This window comes from Paramormyrops kingsleyae, chromosome 3, assembly GCF_048594095.1.
Source record: "Paramormyrops kingsleyae isolate MSU_618 chromosome 3, PKINGS_0.4, whole genome shotgun sequence".
In the NCBI taxonomy this organism is placed as follows: Eukaryota; Metazoa; Chordata; class Actinopteri; order Osteoglossiformes; family Mormyridae; genus Paramormyrops; species Paramormyrops kingsleyae.
Genome location: NC_132799.1, coordinates 30454351 through 30479669, shown reverse-complemented (window position 1 = coordinate 30479669; position 25319 = coordinate 30454351). Strand labels below are relative to the sequence as shown.

Sequence of the window (25319 nt, the reverse complement as noted above, 5' to 3'; positions counted from 1 at the left end):
CCATTCGTCTCCAAGGGAGGGCAAGCCAGCTGCTAGCCAGCTATGCAGATGATGACACGGCTCAGTGATGACATCGTGCAATGCCTTGCAGCCTTTGACATACGCCATACCTATACCGCTCAAATTAAAAGCAGGGAGAAACCTCCCCTTCACATTTTTGATTGGATATTATTACTGAAGGAATTCTGCTTAAGTATGTGTTCCGGAGGAATTTACCCTTTCGGAATGTAACCCAGCAATTTCTTGTAGATAACTAAAGTTACGAAAAAAATGGACGCTGCACTGTAGACTAAAGAGAAACAAAAGAGTCTTCAGCTCTCCCCACAGCTCTGCAAACGGGAGGCAGTATGGGAGGGGAGTCATTTAAAAGCCCCCTCAGACTAGGCTATCAGCACTCGCTTTAGGGAGCATTACAGAGGCCCGCGATGGGAACGGCAGGGCGTGTCGGCACCGCCGCCCGCATGCCAATCACACCTCCAAACCAGGCTGCACTTTGAGGCTGCTCTCCGCTCCTTCTGATCTCATTCACCGGCTGACAACCAGGTGTGACCTCAAGAGCAAACATGTGAAAGTTAGTTAGCCAAGCAGAAAAGGGGAATCTAATCCAATACAGAGCACAGGTTTTTGCTCCCTCCTGGGAGCTGGGAGGGAGCAAAAACCTGCACCGTCTGGGGGTCTCTGAGGACTGGATTTAGAAACACTGTTCTACATGCACAAAGGGAAGAATAAAGATTTTGGGGGTGGGGGCACACCCAAGATAGCATTCTGACCTGCTATTATTGTATTACAGACGAAAGCAGTTTACTGCTGCCCTTTGGAAATATAAAGGCTTGATTACATTGTCTGAAATGTATGGGTCAGCAGGTAGACACTGCCTGTGGTCAGAAGGTCACCGGTTCAAATCCCATTGTCAGAGCGATTTCACCATTGGAACCTTCAGCAAGGCCCTTAACCCCAATTTCTCGAGGGAGCTTTTGATTAGACACCAACAGAAATACCATCAATTTGCAAAAAGTAGGTTAATTTTAAGCCTCAACCAAAGAGCAAAAAAGAAATGAATCACAAGAAGTAGATGTCAGCCCAAGACCAGGATCCTGTGTGTTATATTATGAGATGTGATTAGACCACAGAAGGAAATTCCATTTAGTAAAAATGGGGTAACTCAAGAATCTCTATCACACTAAGAGAGAAAGGTCAGGAGTGTCATTGACAGAGATCCCTCTGCCTGTCCCCAGCAAGACCTTCATGTTGTTGAAGGTATTCCTGGGTTTCTGCCAAAAGGAAAAAAATACTCTGATATATGCAAGGTCCGAAAATACACTAAATAGCAGGCCAAGGCTGCCCGTTTAACACCACTTTCCGAAAGAATGAAGTTGTCATGTATGTCGCACACCTCCAATCCATGTGACTCCATTAAGGAAGCATGCAATATTCTACAACTCAGCTCGGGTGACTTGGGCCAATTGCCTAATCTTGAAAAACGACTTTGATCAGTGGCAAGCAGCAACATGCCTGGTCAAAATATGTCACATGAAGAAGCCCCACGAAAACTGTCTAAGCCAAAACACCAAAATTGTAGTTTGTAGGAGAGGCAAGTGGACACAAATTATTATCCATCAGTCGCTCAGAGACCACTGTAAACTTGTAAAAAGTTAAAAAAAAAAAAAAAAAAAAAAAAAAAATGATAATCTGCTAACACAAAATCAATCTGTTTTGCAAAGAGTACTCAATATACTGTGATAAACAGCTGAATTAGCAATTACTGACAGTCGGCCATCCTCTCCCCACTGCATTTCTTCTCCCTCATAAAGTATTATGTCGTGCGTTGAATGTTGAAGCCATTGCCTGTTTGACTATTGAGCTTCAGCTGACCATGCTAGACTCCTTCAGAAGGTGTTGACAACAGGCAAAGAATAAGCGGCTGGTCATTCTGGTTTATTTGCAAATAGAAAAAGCTGCACCCATTCAGTTTCATATTTTGGTACGCCAGATATTAAGTCAGCTGCTTTTCTCTGTCATCTGTGCATGCTACATTTGTTTTGCACATACCTGTTCTCGATTCCAGCCACCTTAAGAGCCTATTACAGATGTTGCTCATAAAGAAAAAACATTAAGAAATCGGGATAAATAAGTTCCTTAGGTAATACACAGTTACTGGAACTGTGGATGATGAATTCTTTAATAGACTATATAGGCAATGTGACTCCTGCTTGTCAAAAGACAGTTCTAGTGAACACAGCTGAAATCATGCAAGCTATTAAATTTAAATACATACATGTGTGTCAGTAATGCATTGCATGGAGATATAGCGTTGCAGAAAAAGAAAAAAAAAAAAAAAACAGGCACTGCTGGCAGCTGCTCTTCTCCTTTACAATTCAGCATGCAGCCTAACCCTCCAGTGTTGTATAAAGTCAGTTCCACCTATTAACAGGCGGATACCACATCATAACCCAAAGTCCGCAAGCTCAACTGTAGCAACATAACCACATGTCCATACTGACCCCAGGGACTCACTCAGCCAAAAAAAAAAAAAAAAAAAAAGTTTCCTCTTCACCTCAAACCACTGTGTCTAGGCATACAGACCATTACCTGACTGTTTCCATGGCAATTCAGTGACCAAGAACTGAAGGCCAAGGCAATAACATTAAAAGCTGACAGAGCGCCACCTGCTTCACTAACATCACGAAATCTCACTGTTCCTAACAGAAGCAATTTTGTCTTTATTAAGGGCAAACGCCACACACTTTACCTGAACGTGGATGATAAATGCTGGCCTCACTGTGTCCAAGCAGATTTGAACTTGGCTAGAAATACTCTCATGTGCACAAGAATATAGCCAATCAGAGTGCTGACTTGAAGGAACTAAGCATTGCACTCCTCTTCCGGTCTGAAAGACATAGACTGGAGGTGACCTCCCAGATTAGGTTGTCTCACTGTAAACTGAGCCCAACAGCACCGGCTGGAATTAAGTAATGCACTAAGGAGGAGTTCTTTCAGAACAGGATAACAGGCCTTGTTCAGCCAAGAGGAGGCTGACGTCTGCTGGGACATCTTGGCTGAGCGGCTCCTGGAAAGCTGCATTTCACGAAGCTGAATACCAAAAAATTGCTGGCAAATCCCTCCCCACATTTACGAAAATCAAATTTACATGGCTGCTCTACACACTACATCACTGCAGCACGTGACAGATACAAAAAACCACAGGCTAACCAAAATGACCAGATACAGTTTATATGTCCTTATACTGTGTGCAAATTAGTTAATGCAAGCATTTATAGGATTATGCACAGCCCATTGCTTAACTGGCTGTTTATGCAGCTTGCAGCTAATCCAACACAAAAAGGCACTGCCAGCAAGTAACTAGACAACCCTTTGACTGTCTGCCCTTTGTTCATACTAAATACCCTAAAACCCAGCCTGAGCACTTGCTGGCTTAACACATATTTAGGCCATTAGCGGACTACTTCTGATTTGAGATATAACCATCTCAAAGTACATGGAAATTGGATCCTTTAAACATAGAATATTGGGTTTTCATCTTAACTGGACCGAACAGAAATATCATCATTACGGAAACCAACATAAAGAACCACAAAACACAGCTTTTTCTACATGACTAAGAGCAGAGTGTACAAAATGGGACAAGGCAGCAGAAACATTACCCCAGTGCAACCTGACATGTCTACAACTAAGACAGAAATCCTCACGAGGGGAATCGAACACGCTACAGTTTGATTACAATAACCCATCTCCAGTTTTAGGCTTTTTATTCTTTGCTGTATCATCTTAGCTATTGTATACCTAAACAAACTTTATTAAGCAAAATTTTATTAAAAGACCAAAAAAAAAAAAAAAAAGTTTTCAACCAGGGCAAAAAAAAAATACTTTACTTCAATGGTCGAGACTAATTCTAGTGCATGTTGCAATTAAAGGACATAAGACTAATACAGGTAACACTTTTCAAACATTTCTTCACATATTAGCATATAATGAAAAGCACCGTTATCCATCCATCCAACCTTTGCCAACCATAGAGACTCAGCCTGCTTGTACTTAGCATAACAACTCCCACTCAACCAAAATTTCAAAAAATGTGCCTGTGGTAATCTATTTATTTAATGCGATTACCAAAGTTACGATGACCTTACAACAAAGGAGGTTAAACACGTATCCATGCGGGACTTTTCAAACCCAACCAAGGTTCTTTCCACAAGAAGGTATTTCTAGTGATGTGCAACACACCAGGGTAGATTCATAAGAAGAAAGTCTTCCTTGTAAATACACCAAAGACTCACTATTTTCTCCAGGCGTCTCACTTGCCAGTCCACCGACTAGACTTCAAGCTCTGGTTCCCTGGGGATTGTTGAGTTCGGGCAGCAACAAGACCAGTCTGGCTACTCTCAACACAGGCAGTCTGTCACAGAAGATTGGGGTGCAAGGCAGCCATACCTGGAAATGATAACTAAGACACAGCTGCAAGAACCCCAGCATAAAGAGAAGCCACGGAGGTTGGATGGCTGACAGCATGGTGTTGGCTGTACCTTACAGCGATGCATGAAATTCTGCACCCAAGAGGACTCAAGCACAAAAACCACATGTAGCTGATTTATTAAATTTGGACGTCTCATACGTGACATAAGCTTTTATTGGGATCACATCTCAAAGCTACAGCTGGTCCAGACACAGATCATTTAGTAATTTTCTAAAATTCCCCCTTGAAGACCAGAATGTTATGGTTAGACATTTGAGTAGAGAATCCCTAGAGACCCAAGACACCATCAGAACCTACAGCCTTCATTCCTTGAGTGTGACGTGTCTAGCATGTGAAGCCTGATGCAGGCCATACAGTGTCACCTCAGCAGGTGGAGTCTCCAGCCTGTCTGTCCGTCAGCTGTCAAGACCAGCCAAAGCCCCACCGCATTCCTCACCATCTGACCTCCTCCCAAACAGAGGCCGACATATTTTAAGTTCCCGAATTTTTAAGTCATAGAACTTTTGCGCATCACAATACACTCTCATTAATATTTTAGACGTACTACTTATCTGGTTATCAAATTGTGGATGCGAGTAAATGTCCGGATAGTACCGAAAAGCCCGCATCCGGGCAAATGTTTACGCCTGCCATGTAAAGCCCTGGTGATTATTGCGCATGCGCCATATAAACAATGTGATATTGTACAGCCCTATCCAGAATATTAATAAACAGACACATTTAAGACGAAGAGGAAAACACCTACAACAGCAGCACCCAAGACCAGTCCGGGGAATTCTCAGTTCTTAAAATCTCATACAGTATAGAATCTTTTCTCATTCAAATACCCATGTCACCGTAAATAAAAAGTTAAGTTTGCGTGCATGTGCTTGTGTACACCTGCACTGACTGGTATTTCCAAATAAGTAAATGCAAACCAAACTGCCCCAAGCTAAAACCCATCTTGCCTCATCTGAACATTTCCTAGTTTGTACAATTCATCAGTGGAATTAAAAGCTTAAAATGTTACACAAACCAAAAAAAAAGTCCATCAGTTCTGTTTGGTGTAAATTGTTGGCAAAGGCAGTGCACACAAAAAAACACATCAACAGAACTCCCAAGAACAATGAAACTTCAGTGAAAATTGAATAACCTTGTACATATCATATGACTATGGTTCACTTAAACAGAAAATGTGACATTTCTTTTTTCTCAAAATCCTCAGATCTCAGGTTTCACTTGACCCTGAGATGAGGGGAAAAATATCAGTGCAAAAGGACACTTTTTTTCCAATGACCAAACACACTGCTAACTTGAACTGCATGCCATCTCTAGGCATCTTAAAATAGCAAACTAATAACAAACCCCCCCCCCCACACACACACACACACTGAGCCCAATAGAATAGCTTTGGTTCAGGCAGTGAGAAAGTGGGGGAAAGTGGCAGGATAGAGGGTTGGGACACCAAAGTTAATATCCGTGCCTACAAATTAAGAGCGAACATGGAGTTGGGTTTCAAAGCTGAAGTCTGGGAAGCAGCCGTGACCATCATTCATGAGTGACGGAGCCATGTTTCTGTCACTGGCCGACCATGCCAGCATAACCCAGCTTACTAAACCATGACCCGGTCACAGGAAAGCCTACTGGAACACCACTGTTTCTCTCTCAGCTTCCCTTTTACCTATTTATTAGGCAAGGCTGCAGCAATAACAGCAGGAAATCCGACTGCATTATTCACGACGGAGAAAGACAAAGACGCCCACTGCAGTGTGAACCTTCACTAAGTCAATGACAATCATAAATTCAGCGCAGGAGGAAAACCACAACAGAATTAACTGGCAAAGCTGCTTCATACAAAAGCATGAGCTGTGTATAAAACATTCAGGAGAGTGGAATTACAAGAAGATAATACAAAGTGTTAGCCCAAGCTTAACATAATACAGAAACGCAAGTGAGTGACTCATCAGAACCTGTCTTTGCTCTGCAGCGTAATCCACATTATAATTGGCTGCATTTTCCATTTCCTCAACTTAACACCCAAAAAAAGCTGGTTCGTGGTGAGTATTCTGGCAACCACACAGCACAACCGATATCAGAAGTGTCATAAATGAACTCCATCAGGCAAAAGGAACAATGCAAAAAGGCAAAATATCTCAAATGCTTCAATAACTGCTACGGTAACATGGCCATCGAGGCCAGTCACTGGGGAAGGGAGGAGAGAGAATTGGAGAGACCACAGAGCTGTGTCAGCTCAGAGGAAGATGAGCTGGACTTCGGTCCCGGGCAGAGCACGGCCACACCATTCTGAAAGCAGCTGGTTAAGTTCACGCAGAGACGCTACGTCACTCGCCTAGTGGTGTTCACACCTGCATCGGCAACCTTGAGACTTGATGGCCCCCCACCGCGAAAAAAGGGAGTGACTTAAGCCGGGATTCACTCTGTTACAAACCCCTCATGCATTTTGGAACAAAGAACAGACTTGAATTGAGTTCACGGAAAATAAGCGAAGTTGAACTGGTAAACACTGAGCACTAGACTGGACTCTATATATAGCAAGGCAGAAGGTGTGCTTTCTACAGGACAACTCAAAAGGCAATCCAAAAAGGCTGAGTGAAGAAGGGTGCAGAGGGGGCCGAAACAATGGGAAACAGAGTCACTTTAGATATGGGCTTGGACAGGCGAGTTGGGAAAGGGGTAAGAAAAGGAAAAGAAACACACTGATAAAGGGCTGGGTATTGGCACAGATTAATCATGAAACTTTTCCCTCTGTAGTTCTTGTACCCAGCCAGAAATAAATTATACCTGCAGACATTTAATCACTTTCATTTGCGTCAGTGTTACCCACGAAAAAAATAAAATAATTAGCAATATTTTAATAACTCACAGCAGGTCAGATACAATAATATCCATTCTGTCTTACATCGTTTGCTTTTATTTCATTTTACTTTCATAACTTTATTTTGCATCACTGTAAGCAGGGTACTGAAAATGACTGGTGTGAGAATAAAGCCCTATTTGGACTTGCATTCACATGCTCGGAGTGCTCCATTACCAAGACATTGCACCAAGATGGCAGCGCAAGGCGATGGCAGCGCAAGGCGATTGCACAATACTATTGCGACACTCCTACAAGTAAGAGAGAAAGTAGGGCCACCTATATGATAATAGGATCAATGCAAGTAAAATTCAGCAAAAAAAAAATCTAAGTCAAAGGGAAAAGGGAAATGAACTAGAATGAACTAGATTTTGTGAATCAATATCGAATCATCAAAACCACGATCATGATTAATCATAAAACTGATATTCCTCCCACCCTTAGACTGATACCTTGTCAAACTCTTCCACATTGATACACCACAAAAGGTTTATTTACCCAAACAGGAGGAACACTAATTAACAGACTTATTGTGGCTCAATAACGCTGACGTCACCTGTGACAAACACGGTTCTAGATGGTGATTCATAATAGCCATTTCACATCAGAAATGCTGCTTAACAATTGGTCAAGACAACAGAATAAGCACAAAATCAGGACTGTAATAAACTGTCCGTCCACACACATTAATGCGCAGCCAAACGGTGAAGCAGTAGCCTTCTCTGTTCAATGAAACCCTGGGTCCCACAAACCGATGACGGGCAGCCTTCATTGAGAGATGAACGCAGGCCTAAACAGGAACGTTGACATGTAGAAAGCCAAGGCAGTGACTCACCTAAACAGCTCCAGACACACCACCACGCCCCTACCCCAATCCCTAGTGAATTTCACACATCTCGCCACCCATGCTGCACATGGCTTCATCCCCATCTTTCTCTTATTGCATCACCTATTTTCTGTCATGTTGAAAATTTAATCACATCCGTATGGGGCTCACTTTGGCACCCGAGTCATCGCTTACACAATGGAGACAGGAAGCCGTCTAGGGTGGCAGCTGGGGTCCACTCAACATGGCCAGCAACCTAACAATATAATCCAGCACACCAAGAAGCTATGACACCAACGCCCAACACCACAAGGGCACCATTAAATGGTAATATGGGGGAGATTCAGCACTGTGACCTTCAAGAGTTCATGCAAACTTCCTAATCTATCTTCTGGGTATTTTTTTATAATACAAAGCAGTACTAACAAACCAGTTTCAAAATGAGAAGTGTATTGTATCAGAAGGCTACGGAGAGAGAGGCTGTTTTGGACTAGCTGAAAAGCCCCTCATATTTATTTTATTTTTTTTAAACCAAGCAGGCATGCATATGTGAAGTTTATTCATCTCAGATGTAAATAAATAATTCAGAGCCTCAATGTAGATCAGTAGATCAACAGGAAGCTGTGCATTTCCCATCTCCAATTAACAATACAGCTACACAGAAAAATGCAGACCCGACTTCTTGGGGCTCTAAGCAGAGCTCGCAGCACTGCAGCGCGGCGTCACATGTGCTGGAGATTCGGGCCGGCAGCACCAACACTCCTGTTCACAATAACACCGCAGATCTATTTATAGACGAAGCAGCGCTTCTGAACAGAAATTCGACGGTGCTGGCGAACACAGTGGGGCGTGAAATTAAACTTGAATCCCCAGACCAGGCCACCCCACACATGGGAACAAAAAACAAACTAGTATTGTGAGATTTTTCCCCCACCCACCACAAAAGGAATATTATATAAATATAATAATCAAATATAATAATCAAATAATCAAATATAATATGAAATATATATATATGTATGTATGTGTGTGTGTAACAAAAAAAATTACAATTCTATGAGCAGTGCTGCTTGTCCTCCTACACCCTCTTAATAGAAACTCCTATCATCATAAATACCATTGAGTGTACTCATGAAGCCCTGTTTGTACGTAGCTTAAGCAGAGCAGTGGAAGTGACCAGAAAAGACACACAATTCCTTGTCATTTATCACAGGGTAGCAGATAGGATCTATGCACACCTGGGCCAGGCGACTTTGCAGGTGGACAGGGTGGCAGGTGACAGCAAACAAGAGCCAAATTAAAGTGACCTTATCCCTAGACCAAAAGGGAGGGAGCGAGGACACTGCTGGTTCAGGAGAAGAACCAACATGCTACTGAGAGCATTTCGTCATAGCAGGTAGGTGCAGGATGAACAAACTGGCTCAGTGGAGGCAATTTATAACCTCAAACATCTACTTCCCAGGAATTTAAAATGCGGTGTGCTTGTACAGGTTTATCAGGTTATCCCAACCAAAAGTTTCACCTGCATTTAAAAATGAAAACCTGACATTTCCATCTGAATAGAGCACCGTCCACAGTTTATCAAGATGCTGTGGCATGGAGTGTTTGCACTACCTGAACGACTCTGCTGACAGGAACAACAAGGCGCCTAAGCGAAGACAGACAGACCAAATGTCTCCCTGCCAGACAAGATGTGCCGCCTCTCAAGTCATCTTACGAGGTTACGAGGTCAGGCCACAGCTGCCAAGCTTCCTACATTCCAGAAAACAGGGTGCCTGTTACGACCCCAAGTGCCTGGGATCTTTATAATAATAGATGAGGAGCTCCAGCCATCTGTCACAGAGAGGCTGATACGGCCCAGCACTGAGCAAGGCCTTGATATTCCACAGCTCCTGATTCATTTCTGCGTCATCTGACTGCAGTTGTAAGCCTGACAGCCTGAAATAAACAAACTCCAGAATGGTATGGCATGACAAAAAGGAGTGTCAGGTGACAAATTTAAAGATTTACAAAGCCTTTCATTCCACTGGACAAGTACACACACGAAGGGACTTGGCTTAATAATTTGAAGCATAATTCTAAAAAGAAAACAAAAACAGTGAAAAATTTGTTCTCAAAAAATTAAGACAAACTGCGAAGCCCTGCTCATGACATAAAGATAAAAATGTAAATGTAGTGGCCAAGTTTTAATAATTTGTTAATTTTAGTTAAATCATGATCACATTTTATTAATTTATCTCCATAGTAAAACATGGCTACATTTTAATATTTAATTCCCGCAATATGTAATTTTTATCAGCATTGTTCTCACGATGTATTAAAATGTGGCCACGATATACAATTTTTATCCTTGTGTCATAAGCGGGGATCCATAAGAAACATCCCAATCTAAATCATACTCTCCAGGAAGATGGAGACTTAGGGTGTACTCACATTAGATGATCTGTACTATACCAGAGTACTTTTGACCCCCAAAGTCCAGTTTGTTTGACTAGTGTGATTGCATCAATCATGCATCTGACACACACATGCACACTATATGTGAACCAGACCTAGAAGGAATGGATCAGAAAAGCTGCTTCCCACAAAACTGCAAACTGCAAAACTGTGAAATAAAATGATTTGTACAGATTGAGGAGTGACAAGCATTTCACAAACATGGCTGCAAAGGACTGCTTCAGTCTGTGGCAGAGGTGCAGTGTTTGCTGAGATTTTGGGCTGATGAGAGTATCCAGGAACTACTGGATGCAACACACAATATTCATCATCTTATATGTGCAGCATGAATAAATTAAAAATAAAATCACTGTGTTGCAGACTAATAAATTTGATAAATGTGTGTCCCCTCACAAAATAAGGACATTAATAATGAATTCCATTGTGCTGGGCCATAGCACTTTCCTTCCTATATTTCCTTCAACACAAAAAAGCCACCCGGTCATGACAAAAACGTGCTCAGGCACGGATCATATAGTACAATGTGAACGCAGGCCAGCAAGGGAGATGGGAGGGGGGACAATTGTGCTCAGGCATGGTACAAGGCAACTGGGCTATGTGTGACTATGCCCTCAGTGATATGTTCACACCTTCAGGTCAACAGAGATACACTCCAGCATGGCAAGAGAAGTGGCGACCAGACTTCCCACTAAACCACTTAGAGTAAAACCATCATCCCCCAGATGACCAGTTTATTTCATTAGCACTTTAACTTCAGACCACTTCAAAGAGACCGGAATGTGCAAATGCAGAAGGACCCACCTCTGCCCGCATCAGCCAAATAAGGGCCAAGCCTGAAGACAGGTTATCAGTAAGCGTCATGAAGGCCCCCTGACTGACAAGCAAGTCAGCAAAAGCGCTGCTGCAGTAATGTTTGGTGGGACATCGCTATGTGAGGTTCTCTCAGATCCAAACAATTAAGCACCGCTTCCCATCAGCTCAAGTCCGGATCATGCAGCGATACCAGATGAGGCAGCAGTATTTTTAGCCCTGCACTTCCTTTGCTCTGCCGAGCGTACGAAGGAGGGCTTCTGAGAGCCCCAGCTGGCTCTAGGGCATCTCCAAAGGTCACGCCAACTATGGCATTAAGAGTTTTTAAAATTCATGACCTTTGAACATGGAGCAATAAAGTCCATTTCAGAATGAATAAATAACAAGCACAAACAACATGGCCGACATGGCCTTGTGCTTGACTTGCATATGATCAGCTAGCAGGCCTTGAGTAGGATCAAGAGTCAAATGCACCATCCTAGAAAGTACTGCAGTCTTGTACTGCCTTAGTCAGATAGGTATGGAGGGATAGTAACTTTTTTTTCCCCACAGGAACGAGACAATATTTGATTTAGTGCTAAACATTTTTAATGCAGTTGTTTAATAAGAAACTTCTGTCATCTTATATTAATATACTATATACTAGTACCCATTTTAATCCTGAAACATGATAGTGTTCCCTTTTCAGCTTTGTAGGGTTCTTAAAACACGCAAAGTGGAGAACCACTTAAGGAGTACCCACAAAAAACCTTAAATCACTGAGGTCAGTGATAACCAAACAGGAGGAACACCTTAAGCATAGGATGTAAACAACTTCCAGCTTCAAACTACATTTTTAAAACCACTTTCTTCATTGCTAGTTGCCTACTCTCTGCTCAATTATTAATATTTTTTCTAAAGTCAGTCAAATGATAGGCCGTAAGAACAACTTAAATCTAGTATTAGACGCACATTTCGCAAAAAAAAAAAAAACGAACATTTTTTACACCCCATAGCCCTGACCAAAATATGCAGTTAGAAGGTGGATCGATGGATGGATCATCTATTATATTACCTTTAAATAGGGAAAAAAAAAATAATTCCAGTTGAATTCATAGTATAAACATAGCAACCAGTGCAAGAAAGCACAGACAAAGCCTATGCACATCCAGGACACACTGACAGGAAGATTTAATTTCACTGCATAGAGAGTAGTCTGGTCCTTAATCATTCTGACTCCTTTTAGTGGAAAAGTACAGGACTTATTCAATTACTGCAATGCGTAGAGACCATTGAAAGCCAACATTAAGAGGAAACGACGGATTAGAACAAGATTGGTGGTTCACAGGGTTGTCAGTACCCCAAGTAGTTTTGATTAACAGTAAAATGTGAACGATGTTTCTGATTATTCATTTACTTAAGGGGAGGTACCTTCCAAATTCCTCATAAACAAATTCACTATTCGACGTGAGGGGGGGGGCACTATTCTAGTATCACAGGTACAAATTCTTTACTTAGCCTCAGAAAAAAGAACGTAAAGACAAAAGACGTGGGAATGGAGAGGAGCACTATATCGACACCCCCCCCCCCAGTCTTCTTTGTCCTGAGTGCAGCCTGACGTCCTTCCAGTGGAATGTGGAGAATGCAAGAGAGCAAATAGGGTTTGGGGCGCCTACACGGCCATGACGCCCATTTAAATGAAGCAAGGCCCTAAGCCTCATTCCGAGGCCTGGGAGGTGCTCATCTCTTCATACTTCCTCCCCTTCATAACAGGCCCACTCACTCAGCATCATAGAATCACAGCAGCAGGTCAGACAGGGGAGCCTCTGATGACAACATCCAGCCACAACACCAAATATGTTGCTCTTAAATCACATCTTCCTGCTGATTTTGCAATAAGGAAAATGGTTTTCCCAGTTGATGTACCATTCGTGTGCGTGTCAGTGGACAGTCTGAGATGACAAAACTGGATGCTTGTTCAGAGGTTCTTAGGGAAAACGAGACGTAATCACTTAAACAGAATTTCACTGGATCTGCTACCAATGCTGTTTTGCACTGACAAAGCACCCCCACCCAGTCACAAAGCTGAAGGAGGCAACCAAAAGGAGGCCAGATACGCAAGAAAAGCTAGGCGGACAAGGGCAGAACCAAGCACTGAAATGCCCAGGAGAACCCACAGCCGCCCCATCCCTCTCAACCCTGACCTTTGGCTCATATCATGCAGAACACAGCACCAGAGAGAGAGAGGCACAGCTGAGAGCCGCCTTTCTTCACTAGCGTCAGCGGTGACCCTGAGGAGATCGGTGGAACTGGAGCACCCTCAGTCACATGCTATAGATCATCCCAGCAAAGGGAGGAGGGAGTGCAAACAAGCCTTGGCAGGCCAGGTCCCTACATTTCACAGAGGCATGGAAATCTACAGCAGATTAGTATGTCTTTCTTGGATGACTGTCCCTACTTTACGTGACCTGTTAGGTATCTAGTACGACGTTCAGCAAGGAAAGGCATTTTCCATTGGATATGGCCAGTATTATCTCCTTCGACCCTGAAACTTCAGCCTCTAGTAACTGAACAATGTCTCTCAAACCAGTCCTCGGGGAACCCCATGCGGTCCGTGTTTTTGCTCCCTCCTAACTCCAAGGCAATTGGGAGAGAGCAAAAATGGGAGAGAGTCCCCGAGGACTGGTTTGAAAAACACTGCATTAGCAGGCACTACAGAAAGAGTGAGAGGGAGGGAGGAAGGAAATTTAGAAGATCAATTTTTCAAGCACAGAGTAACTGCCAGAAAGTCCGGTCGCTGCTAGGACTCTGCCAGCCTGAGATTCAGGCATATAAAAATCAGACTAAACTGTGATTTTGCTTTAAGTCAAAGAATATTACATAGCTTGGAGAGCCCCACTTATAAATGCAAGGCCAACTGACTACCAAAAGTATCAAAGAAAAAATGGATTTTCTTGTACCAAAAAGTACCAAACTAACCTGACTAAAGCAAAAGTCAAGCAGCACACATACAAATCTTTCAGCAATGCTAAATTAAGAAAATCCAGCCCCTCTAGTCATCTTCCTTCCTTCGGAACTTAGTGAATTTCAACAAATGAAAAGTAAACGGCAAAGGCCTCGGTCCACGGGATAGGCTTCCTCTGCCCCCATCCCTCACATTATTCACAGGTGACGACACTATGGCTTTAAGGACGTTGCTACAATGTGACGGCAAAAAGAAAAAAAGCTCCGCCTTCAAATTCCTTTCTGGTGAATTTCCACATGATAACGCAGCACAGACAGCCAGATGGAAGCAAGCGGCGGCAGCAAACTCTGACCTACATTTTCACTTCCTCCTCAGCACTGTATTACCAAACCCAGCTGCTGCGTTTGCTTCACTTACAGACCATTATTTAAGAGGCTTCCTAACAATGCTATCAGTTCAAATTTGGGGAGGGGTTTCACCAAATCAAAATGAACCTTACAGAGACATCACAGTATTTCAAGGATCACAGGAGGTCAAGGATCTCCCACAGCCCTGGTGGAAACTAGTCAGCAGAAACAATGGGGAAATCACTGGGACAGCCCCAGCAATGGCAAACGGAAGACTTTGCATGGGCAAGGGAGTGACTTGTGAAAAACCTTCCTTTCTACACTTTTTACCTTTTTCACATTTTTTATCTTAAATTTTGGCAGTTACAGTTGCATGTTAAAATGAATAATATCAATTTCAAAATGAAAGAAATGCCAATATTGTATTTCATTCATTTAATTAAATTTTTTAAAGTTTTAAAACAGGGAAAGTATCATCTGTTTAGTTTACTTCAAGTTTATTCAGTAAAATTCAAATCAGCTGAGGACCTGCTCCCTTGATATGAATATGTGGGTAACTGCAAGCTTTTTCTACCACAACATTATGCTATAAATAACAAAAGGGGGAGGAGTGAAAAACAAAAATCTGCAAAAAAAAAACAATCTGCTTTATTAAGGGGGAGGGGGCAATAGTTTCATTTCAGTGCCCAACTCCAAGCCTAATCCCAAGACTATCCAAGGGGCAGGAGAAGATTCTCACACACTCCCCCCACCAGCAGACGCAGAGCTGCTAACCCCTTGCTGGGACAAGAGACCCATGACCTTATGGTCCCTTTCAGACAACGATGGGGGTCCATTGTAACACCTGAATTCACAGCCCCACCTTAAACTTGTTCCTGATGCCTTATCACTGATACAAACACTTGTCAAGTCTCCAATCAAACACTACATATATTTTCACAAGCTAGAAGTAACCTTCATCACCCATTCGCACCATATCCATATAGCTACTATTTGCACTATCAAACTCCTGTCAAGCCTAGAGAAATCTCTGTAAATCCTCACTCATTCTGCATGAGGACTACCCTTTGAATGTATGTCTATGTGTTAAAAACACATTAAAATCACTTAAATCAAAGGTCATGCCCTGAACGTGCACGTATGGTTTACCCCCTCAGCTAGGCGTATTCTCCTTGTTTAAACTACCCAAAAAAGTAAACAAAACATACTTGTGCAAAGAAACAGATGTACCAAACAAGACAAATATGTGGAGATTCATTTGGGTGACTGCACCTAGCATTGTCTTCCTTAAGCCCCATAGACAGGCAATAATATACATTGACAGGAGTGGAGGTCACAGAACAGTGCTTATTTCAGTGCAATCCAAGATTAATAAATATTCAGCTAAACAAATTATGAAACAAAAAAGCAAATTATCTTACTAAATAACAGCAGGGGGTTGTTCTTGTTCCCTTCCAGTGGTCTGATTTGTAATTAGACACAACAGCTTAATTTACCCTCAACCCTTGAGACACAATTATAGAGTACCCAGCTTGCATTTGAAATGGCTTGTCCACATGACCAGTAACTCTGCCAATTAAGGGTCCCTTACACAGCAGACGGTGCACTAATCCCGGACTTTCCAAATCACTTTTGGCACTTCATAAGGACAGTCTTAAAAAAAAGCCCACAAAGTGAGCCAAGAGAGCCAATTGAAAGCATCATCAGTAATACACATGACAAACTCAGAGAGGAGACAACAGTGAAGATCCAGACGTGTCACCTGGGATATCGAGCGTTTTCTGAAGCCTTTACATCATAATGCTTAGAGTGCACTTAACTCTACATTATGACATGTACTTATAAACATGGGATTTGTGCCCGAGTGCCAGACAAAAATCCCATTAAATTTCAGAGATTCTGAATGAGCTGACAGATTAGCAAAAACAGGCTTTTTGTATTTCTCTGCTATTAAGAATATTCAATGCTATTAAGAGTTTTCTAACGCCTGTTTTTTGTACTTAATGTAAACGAAGGATGATTGGATCTATATTATTTATATTACATATCAGACACGAGCGTGCGCGCACGCACACACACACACCACATTCATTTTGCTTTAATCTTCATATTTTGCTAGTATTTATAATTCCCTGTCATTGTGAAAGTGCTTTCAGCCATCCATTGTCAGAACTCAGTCCAGCAGATTAATAAAAATTCAGAGGTCCACAACGGAGCCCATTTATGGGTGGTTCAAAATTATCTGCTGAAGTGCTTACCTGAAGCTCACACCAAGCCACTTCCACGGTCGTCTCAGTGTCGAGGCCCTTGTAGACAGTCTTGAAGGAGCCACGTCCGATCTCGATGTCGAATTTGAGAAAGCGGCCATCAGGAGAGGTGCCCACTGCTTTGGTCTCCACCTCCTCCCTCTGTTCAGCCTCCGCCCGTGCCTTGGCGGCCTCCTTCTCCTCCTCTTCCCGCTTTTCCGTCAAAAGCTCCTTTTCCAGAGCCTCCGGCGGACCTGTCTCTTCAGGTAAACTAGAGGAAAGCTCCTTATCTCCACTGTGAGAGTGGAGGGGCTGTGTGCTCCGGCTCTCGGCCAGCCCGTCGTCGGCAGCAACGTCCTCCGCAAGCTCCCCGACCACCGCATCTCTGACACACGTACCAGGTTCCGAAACCAGAGAGAAGCCAGAGAGAAAATCCTGCTGGACAACGTTGAGCTCACAGTCAGGCGGGGAAGTGAGGAAGCAGGCCTTGCTGGGGAGGTCCAAGGCCGTGGCGTTAGAGTCACAGATGACGCTCCGGCGGAAAAAACGGTGCTCTGCAGTCTTGAGATCGCGCTCCATGGTATGACGACGACGCCGGACCTCCGGGCCGACCTTCTCGGCGACAAGCGTGTCGGAGCTAGCGCCATTGCTGCTCTTCTGGGGAGGAGGGGGGGGCGCCAGGAAAGTCACGACCTTGTTGGGGTTTTCCGACATATTTTCCATGTGTGCTTATGAGCAGAAACGGCAGAAATAAATTACTAAGAAAAGCCAAAAAATAAAAAGAAAAAGATGCTAAAACCTCAGCTTTGGCCTCAAGATGTGAAGAAAGCCTATATGCACAAAAAGAAAACTGACAGAACTGGGGTTTGCTGGTGAGCCCCTGGCTGGATGTCACTTAAAGGCAATTAAGAAGTTTACAGCACGCAGGGTCAGGCCCCAGGAGAGGGGGTGTTCTTTTATAAATGGAAAAGAACAAGACACTGTCACAGAAACACAAACACTGCTGATGCGTACAAACAGGGACGATCATATCCACGCCACCCATCTTGCAGCGACATGGAGAAGGCCGTCATTGAATATAAGAGATTGCCGACGGGGAGTGCGGAGGGCTGTTCCTGCCTCATACGTTTGTCTCTCGAGAAGATGCACAAACGGGTGGCAAACTTAATGTCCGGTCCAGGCTCACTGGAGGAAAAAAAAAACGGAGGGAGGAAAAAACAGAACAAAATCATATGAATGTCTTAGGACTAAAACAACATACAAATCAGCAGAACAGCATGTGGTTACAGTACAGGAACAGGACAGCAAAGACATGCCATCTAAGGTAGGGGAGGCGGGGCCAATCAGCCAGTAACAACTAAACGGCTTCACTTTACAGTAGAGTTCCCCTGTTACGAGGCATGTGCAATTTCTGGCATGTAGATGACACCCTAAATCTCACGCATACCTAAAGTACACAGTGCTGATTGTACAATCTAATTTTATCTCATATACCACAAACTACTACTGATAAGTTAAAACGAACCATTAAAAAACTGACTAATTTAAAAATACTGAAGTACCCCAAATAACGCTGAGCTGATAACTGATCTACCTTTAATGGCGATTCGTGTATTTTACGACAGGCGTCAGTCAAAAGAAAAAAAGAACAATACATTTATAAAATTAGTGTTCCCAAAAAAAAAATCTGCACAATGACCCATTAATCTACGTTTTTTCCCGTTCATATAGTAAAGGGCTGTAACTGGTATTAAGATTCACAAAGACTATATTTATAATAATACTTCTGTCGGATAAATTGCGACAGTTTCCGGCCGAAAAAGCCTTCATCGGGAAATATACAGTATTTTAACCAGAGGCGGTTGCCACTCCGTCCGACAACTTTTACCGACTGCTCAGGGGCGCCACATGTGCTTCGACCGCTATGGTTTTAACCTTACACCCTGAAAGCTACTGCCATAACTTTTAAATCTTACTCGATACATCCACATGTATTCGATATTATGGCGATTAAACGAAGGCAGGTTCCCGGCTGTGTTGTAACTCGAAACCTATTAAGGTCCGGACCATTTAAAAGTACAGCGAGCTCATCCCAATAGACCATGTAACTCAATCTGCCTTGAATTTGAAATATTAAAAGTAGTCCCAGCAACCCGGCCACTACGTGGTCCACTGATTGCAAACCACCCCGACTTAAACAATAATTTAATACGGTGAATGTTTAATAACCAAATAAATACGATTGAATGCCAACCAGAGCAACCTACCCGCTCGATGGACCCGTCTGCAGTTTTATTTATAACAAATAATTTTAACTGTATTAGGTGGCCAAACAAAAAAAGACAATGAGACGTGATCCTGGAATCGGCCGCCTCTGGCCGAAACCCAACCTACACTCATAAATACCTGTTGAACCGTTCAATATCCATAAAACCATTAGTAATAAAATCACTTAACCAAATTTACATCGCTCTCGCATTACTTCATGTACAGATGCCGGACACCGATGGCTTATCAAACCATCATACGTGAGCTGGACCATATCAACGGGCTTCCCGGCGCGTCTTTTTAAAACTATGCTTTGGAAAATATACAAACCAAAATTAAAACTATTCGACCGTATTATCTACATGCGCATTACGACAGACGGACGTCACCCACAAAACCACGTTCTCTTTGCCCGAAAGGCGCGTAGCTGGATGGCCCGAGTCAAAGAAGCAACAGAACAACTTACTGGTTAAAAGGTGGTTAGCAGCGAACTTCCGTGACAGCTAGATAATGGGACACCAAAATTTCCAGAGTAAAGTCATTTACTGCTTATGACAAAACTAGACATATGTATGCAAAAGGACCTATAGTGCGCCTTCATTTGCTGCGGCAGTCCCTAAAATAAGAGGTCGGCGCGAGTAACCATCTAATGTTACCTCCTTCAGTCACCAACACCTCAGATTGAACAAGAAAAATACGGGGGGTTGTTTTACGAAGCATTCGCCTATTCTTGGATTCAGCAGTCACATCTGCTCATTGGAGATATGCACAGAAACACTAGGACTGCATCGCTTATAAGCTGCTATCAAAAATCGGTTTACTTCTCGTGCCGAAAATACGTTTCGTACACAATATTTAGCAGCCAACTCGGACACAGCAGACAGCGACAAACACTGCCGAGAAAAACGTAGCTGGCTAGCCACGAAACGCCGATTGAACTGCTTTTATAAAACAATAGCTTCCCGAAGCTATTTTTTTTCTTGGCAGAGGGTTGATCTTGCGGGACAATACTTTATTCCAAAGTATCCAGTTTTGTTCTGCGGTGTTTTCAAATTTCCCATATCGACACCAGTATATCTATCCGACCGGTCTAGTACTGACCATCGGACAGAACAGGTAAGATTAAGGAATCACACATGGATCTTCTTTGTTCCCCCCCCCCCAAACGGATACCGGATGACAGGTCCGAGGCACCCCCATCGGCGCGGCTCCGTCTCAAGCTCTCATTTTCGCCAACCGAGGCGACTTCCACCGGCAATCCTCAGTCCAGCTGCCCGGGCCACCCCGACACAAGCTCCGCACCGCCAGCCGGCGCCTCCTCGCGCTGGACACCGGCAGTGACACCGCCAGGCGGGCCTCTCGCGGGGCCCGCGGATCCCGGCTCCGGATGGGTAACAAATCTGTCACACGGGCAACAGACCGCTCACTAGCTGGTCTGGAAGTCACTAGGCAGATGGGCGACAACGAGACGAAGCTGGCCCACCGTAGTCTTTAAATAAAGAACAGGGCTGACCTCCACGCACAGGACCCAGCACTCAATGCCCGGTGTTTTATATTATTTATTAGCTTGCTAGCTGACTAACATCCAGCACCACACTACCAATGCACTGTCATTCCGGTTTCTTGCCTCTGACAGCCACTAGGAGGAAACAAAAAAAACTTTGATAAAAAATATTACAAATTACTCTACCACAGATAACTAACCATACGAATAATTACTAATTAAAAACCACCAGTATAACCAGACAGCTAGAGGAAAACAAAAAAGGAAAAGAAAAAGGGTCTGCCTTCTGTTCGTTAGCAACGATAGCTAGAAGTGCGCGGACAATTAAATCAAAATCAACATTTGCTTACATAGTTCCTTCAGTAAATATTCCACACATGTGATGCTTTATTCAAAGACTTAAATGGAGATGAACTCCCAGTAAATTCACTCGTTGCCGCTTCCCATTTCGGACTGACCAAATGGCGACTTTACCTATAAACCAACGGATCCTCCCCCTCGCACAGTTCCAGATGTAAGGGAGAAATTCTTTACGACGCCTGCGCATGATCAGGGTGAGCTCATCGGATGTGTAGTCTGCCCTTAAGAAGACAAAGCGCGCCGCTCCGGAACTGCAATTCCCAGGGTTCCAATGGGCACACCGCGAGAGAACGCCACAATACTAACGGACAAAGGCATTCGTAGAAGCTAACGGCTCGCCTAGCCCCTGCGAGTCACGTGATCGACCTGAAAGAACAGCTATCGCGACGGGCGTGCGGGTAGGCGGGCAGGCGGGCCTGTCTGTTTTGTTTAGAGCCAAACAATGGTTCCTTAGTGCAATGCAACACAAGGAATTTCCCAAAGCTTTAAAATCTCAAAAAAAAAAAAAAAAATGCGTGATGGAAAAATATGAATGAAACTGATCATGCTTTTTTTTGTACATTCAGTGAACATACTTGCTCTGGGGAAACTTCTCTTATAATGTGAAGATGGCAAACAAGACATTTGCGTTTTCATGTACTTCTGAATGGATTCATCTTTTGCAGAACTGCAAGAATCATATGTGCTTGGATGTTACTAGGTTTTCTATTTTAATAAGGAGACCTCAGTGGCCACAACAGAGATAGTCTCTTCAGCATTTTATGTCTTCAAAGAAGCAGTAAGACTGATCCGTTAGGTTTACTCAGCATGTTCTCTCTGATTGTGCGTGGGTGCGAAGTCCCTTCGGAACTTTGATGCTTTTAAGTGTCTCATTAACTATTTTTGCTAATGGATGCAGCAAAACGGTCTTAACACTCGTGCTGTCTGGTGCATATTCCCTGCAGCGCAAGGCTGTGGACAGCCTGGAAGGGATGTCCACTTGACTTGACATATACATATGCTATGGGCAATTTAGAGACACCAATTAGCCTTGCCTGCATGCCTTGGCAGGAACTGTGGGAGGAAACTGAAGTAACATACAAACATGCAAACACCACACAAACAGCAGAGGTGTGATTCAAACCCCAAGCCATGCAGTGTGAGGCAACGATGCCTAACGAGTCACCATGCAGCTCAAACAGTAATCTTTAGGTTAGACATGTATCTGAGAAAAAAGCAACAATGTCCTCTTGTTTATTCATAACTGCATATACAGCTGCTAGCTCCTTGCCAAAGACTGATGCCGTGAATTACAAGCCAGTTAAGGCATAGAAAAATTGCGATTTTTTTCACTGTACTTATTTAAGAAGGCAACACTTTCGCAGAAACAGCAGGTTCTTTGGTAAAACAAACTGAAAAAAATCAGCTGATAAAAAAAGCCATATTCTTTTAAGGATTGCAAAAGGTATGCATGTTTTCTTATGCAGGAAGAATAATTTGTCAGGATGCAAATGATGAGCTGCAGTTAAAAGCTGAATTCCTTTCTGGGTATAATAACCTTGTCTCACCACATACTTCCTGTTCAGTTTTGCAGGAAGTGAAAGCAGCGTTTATGCTCCACTTGTGCAGGCAGTTACAACCCACGACTACAAGTGGAAAAACTGCACAGCCGATTAATATGTGTTTTCAAAACAGTATGTTTCACTGCCGTGTGTTTTTGGTTGCACATGTACTATTTCAGCACACAACAATGTTGTTCTACCTCATTCCGCAAATTAGGAATATAAAGTGAGCCTAACATTCATATGTTGTGTAGTAATAAAATTATTGTCATTCCAATTTGTTGATTTATTGCTAGTTCACGTTAAATTGTGAACACAGTTTCACCTTTCAGATACGAGACACATACTACATATTTGGCACTAGCAGTATTTAAGCCAACACAATTATTTAAGCCAACACAAGATAATTTAATTTAAAAATGCATGTATGTGGACAATCAAAATAGAGTTGTACATAATATTTGAAGTATATTGGACATATTTACAATTTCTGAAAAACTTATGGCTCTCATTCTTTTGTCATCATTGGGTCATCATACTCTCTGAATCGCAATGTTCAAAGGCTGCACACACTTAAATAAGTGGACATCGCCCAGGGTTGCTCAAGTAGATCAGCCTATGTTCTACTTTGCACATACTGATGGAAACTGCAGAGCAAAGCTCTTAAAGTTAATGGAAGAATTTCCTGGTTGTCAGAGCAGTTCAGTCATGAAGAAAGGTCAGGTATCACCAGCAAGTGCAATTTTTCCATTCACGGGGAATGCTGGATCCCTGCCCATGCCATGAGATTGCAAAAGTTAAAGCTTTCCTTCAATTTTCCCATCATTCAAGGTCCTTAGAGACCCTCACCAATGTGTTTTTTCTTTTTTAACCATATTTAGTCATCTATCGTGCTGCCTGTCTAAAACATATAAATTTATATATATAAAAAAAAGAGATTTAGTTGTCTATGATTCTGCCTGTCTAAAATCATACCTAATTATATTGGAAAAGCAATTCCAAAAGAGATTCAACAAAGAACGCTAGAGTGCTAAAAATGGACTGTAAGATCGAAGTTCTTATTTTATGAACTTCAGAAATTGTTTTACTTTTTGACACCAGTCAGTAGAGAAGCCTGCAAGTCATGTTCTGAACATCTGTCATAAAGTTAAACAACATTGCAAGAGAAGAGTTTTCCACAGTTACAGCTGTGATTTAACAGTACCTTAGACTATGACATTAACAGCTTTTTCACCCTTAGACAAGCCTCCTCCGCTTGACCATAGCTCAGTAGTGGAGGAGGGCAGGGGGGCAGAGAGGCATCCTCCCCCTGGCCCATCATGGCAAGGGGCCCACTGCAAAACTTACCAAGCCCCCGCCAGCCTGCAAAATTAATGAAGTGCCCCCTTTATTAACAGACCATCATGCAAAATTTGCAACAATTTATCAAGAACTCTCCCTCTCCCCTGGTCGGTAAATTTTGCATCTCCCCCCTCCCCTGCTGTGAGACCCCCTCCTCCGCCCTTGACATCATTGTCTAAGACATCTAGGATATGTTAATTCTAGTTCTTATCAGAACATAATTCTTAGCATCAAAATCATAGAAAAATTATGGTATATCTGTTGGAGCTGTGTAATGAGAATTATTTTGGCCTAAATCAGTACCATATGTTTTTATTGCTTTATTTTGGATCGTCTTACAACAATTTACATATTCAGTACGTATTTTCTCTATATTTGCCTGCTACAGACCACTTGTTTTCATGTACTGTTCCCTGTCTCCTTTTTGATCTGTGACAGGCTGAGGATGAGAGCAGAGGCTTTGCCGTCTTTATGTTGCTCTGCTGAAGACAGTGCACAATACCAGGAAATATAGCTCAATCGGGACAAAAGGGAAGTTGCTTTTAAAATTGAATTATATCTCATCTCTTGTTAGAGGTCACATTTGTAAATAGCACACTAAGCTCATTACAAATGGGGAAAAAAACATTTAGGTGCATTTAATGCGTGAAGTTGAATGTTTGGCCAGTGTTCCCATACGCACATTGCATGATCAGATAGCAGCAATGTGTGGCTGTGGTGACGATGCGGGGCTTTTTCATTTGCTCACAATGGTAGCCATAAAGATGACAGGATGACCAGAAGGTACTTAGCTCCTCTCTTGCTTGAGATGTCCTTATTCATGCTAGTGCATTTCAAAGTCAGCCTGCACAGTCAGGCTGCTGTTAAGCCGTTTACCTACTATTCTGTAGTCCATTGCACCACTAGGGGGTGCTGAAGAGGCCTAGGTCTTCAGCAAAGAAGACTGATAGTGCTTTGTGTTTGAAGCTCACAAAATAAATCCTTAATATGATAAATTCAACAATGTCTAAATTAAATTGTTTTTAGTGAGTAATCTATTGTCTTCTTTTTAATTGTAAGTCATCATTGCCAGGGAAGAAGTAAAGGATTCTGGTGTAGTTAATGACTGTGTATAGAACCAACACCAGAAATAAAATCACACACAGTCACCATTTCAAAAATAAGAAAAGAAAAATACAACCTTGTTGTTCCTTTTTTTAAAAAAAGCTAAAGGTTTTAAGATATCAATCTTTCTCCAGACATTTAATTTGAGTGCTGGCTGGGAACCTCATTTATTTGAAATGATGTTTGTGTAACCCTCTTGTTTGGATATGAACATCCCTTTGTCAT

At 42.7% G+C, this 25319-nt stretch overlaps 1 protein-coding gene across 5 annotated transcripts in view; it reads right to left on the bottom strand.

The window, feature by feature from the left end:
- Positions 1-21238, bottom strand: part of wnk1b (WNK lysine deficient protein kinase 1b) — a 66955-nt gene extending 45717 nt beyond the window's left edge. For all 5 annotated transcript variants that reach the window (XM_072710124.1, XM_072710125.1, XM_072710126.1 and 2 more), the window contains exons 1-2: positions 21099-21238; positions 16989-18161 (exon numbers count right to left, since the gene is read on the bottom strand). In XM_072710124.1, coding sequence (XP_072566225.1) covers positions 16989-17699 — 711 coding nt within the window. In that variant the 5' untranslated portion in view covers positions 17700-18161; positions 21099-21238. The remainder of the gene's footprint in view (positions 1-16988; positions 18162-21098) is intronic.
- Between the last annotated feature and the right edge of the window lie 4081 nt (positions 21239-25319).